Source organism: Pundamilia nyererei, unplaced genomic scaffold (assembly GCF_000239375.1).
Source record: "Pundamilia nyererei isolate P.nyererei 1_Seehausen unplaced genomic scaffold, PunNye1.0 scaffold00258, whole genome shotgun sequence".
Classification (NCBI taxonomy): Eukaryota; Metazoa; Chordata; class Actinopteri; order Cichliformes; family Cichlidae; genus Pundamilia; species Pundamilia nyererei.
The window spans coordinates 371,480-372,737 of NW_005187659.1; the positions used below are offsets into that span (position 1 = coordinate 371,480).

General features: G+C 37.4%; 1 protein-coding gene across 1 annotated transcript in view; it reads left to right on the forward strand.

Moving 5' to 3' along the window:
* Positions 1-1,258, forward strand: part of angptl6 (angiopoietin-like 6) — a 4,207-nt gene that overhangs the window by 2,051 nt on the left and 898 nt on the right. The window contains exons 4-5 of the mRNA XM_005749962.1: positions 662-855; positions 1,225-1,246. Of these exons, the coding sequence (XP_005750019.1) occupies positions 662-855; positions 1,225-1,246 (216 nt within the window). The remainder of the gene's footprint in view (positions 1-661; positions 856-1,224; positions 1,247-1,258) is intronic.

Genomic DNA, 1,258 nt, shown 5'->3' on the forward strand with positions numbered 1-1,258 from the left:
CTGTCAGATTTATTTAACTGCTTAGATAAGCACTAGTGGCTGTTGGAGTCAGTGACCTGCTATTATCTGTCCACCCTGGGAACCTCAGCTTCTGAAAACAGCAGCTCTTGTCACAGCACAAAACACTTTCTAATGAAGACATGCACAGAACAGTTTTTGAACTTTTTATAACTCTTCCCTTTTGAACTTGCAATTACAAACCAGAGAATATGAGCTGCAGAACCCAAAAGGATGAAACATCTGTGTGACTCAACACTTCCTCCAGTGTGTAATGAGAAAGAGAGAGAGAGTTCAAGTCATGAAAGACCATTAGGGCTTATCACTTGGTGTGGGAGTCTCTCTTCTTTGTATACATTGTTGTTTGTGCACATTCCTGTATCTATCTTACCAGTGTGGCATGAGACACTGAATATGTGCTGGAAGAGAAATAATAAGATCTGTGATTTTCCTGATGTCCAAACTGAATTTCAAAACCCTCTGTTAGAAGCTTCCTGTTGTGTTTTCCAGTGTCCTATATTTTTTTTAAAGCCATAAAAGACCTTTAAAGATATCTTCCATGTTCGTACTTAATACTAAAAAATGTTATATGTTGTAATATTACATCACTATAATTGCATGTTGCTTTTATTAGTCACCTTGCTTGTATTTTCCCTTCACTCAGGGCCATGGCGGGACTGTCAGCATGTGTTGGAATCAGGTGAAACTACCAGTGGGATCTATTTGCTCCGGCCGCAGAGTTCCAACCGACTCCTGCAGGCCTGGTGTGAACAGAGTCAAGCTCAGGGAGGGTGGACGGTCATCCAGAGGAGACAAGATGGGTCAATCAACTTCTTTAGAGACTGGGAACAGTATAAGGTATAAGTCTGAAACTAGCAATTTAATTTAACACAATCAAGTATTTCATCGTGAACCTAAGAGTGTTACAAATACAAATTTACTTCCACTTAAAAATCACTTAAAACCTATGTTGTTTTAAAAAAAATGCACATAAAGAATATCATCGAATTAAAATCAGTAACAGCTGCAAAACTTTAAAGCCAAAATGAAAAACTCTAGATAAAATGTCTGGGATCATTTTGAAATAAATGAAGTCTCACTGTCTCTCAGGCTTAAAAGAGAAGAACTTTGCATCTTTACATTCGTCTAATAAAATTAGTGAGTAAATACCAGCTTTATAATAAGTGAGTGAGCAGTGATCTTAACTAAACAAATGAAACTCAAACTCTTCCGAACTGGATGCAACAGAAATGAAACATGA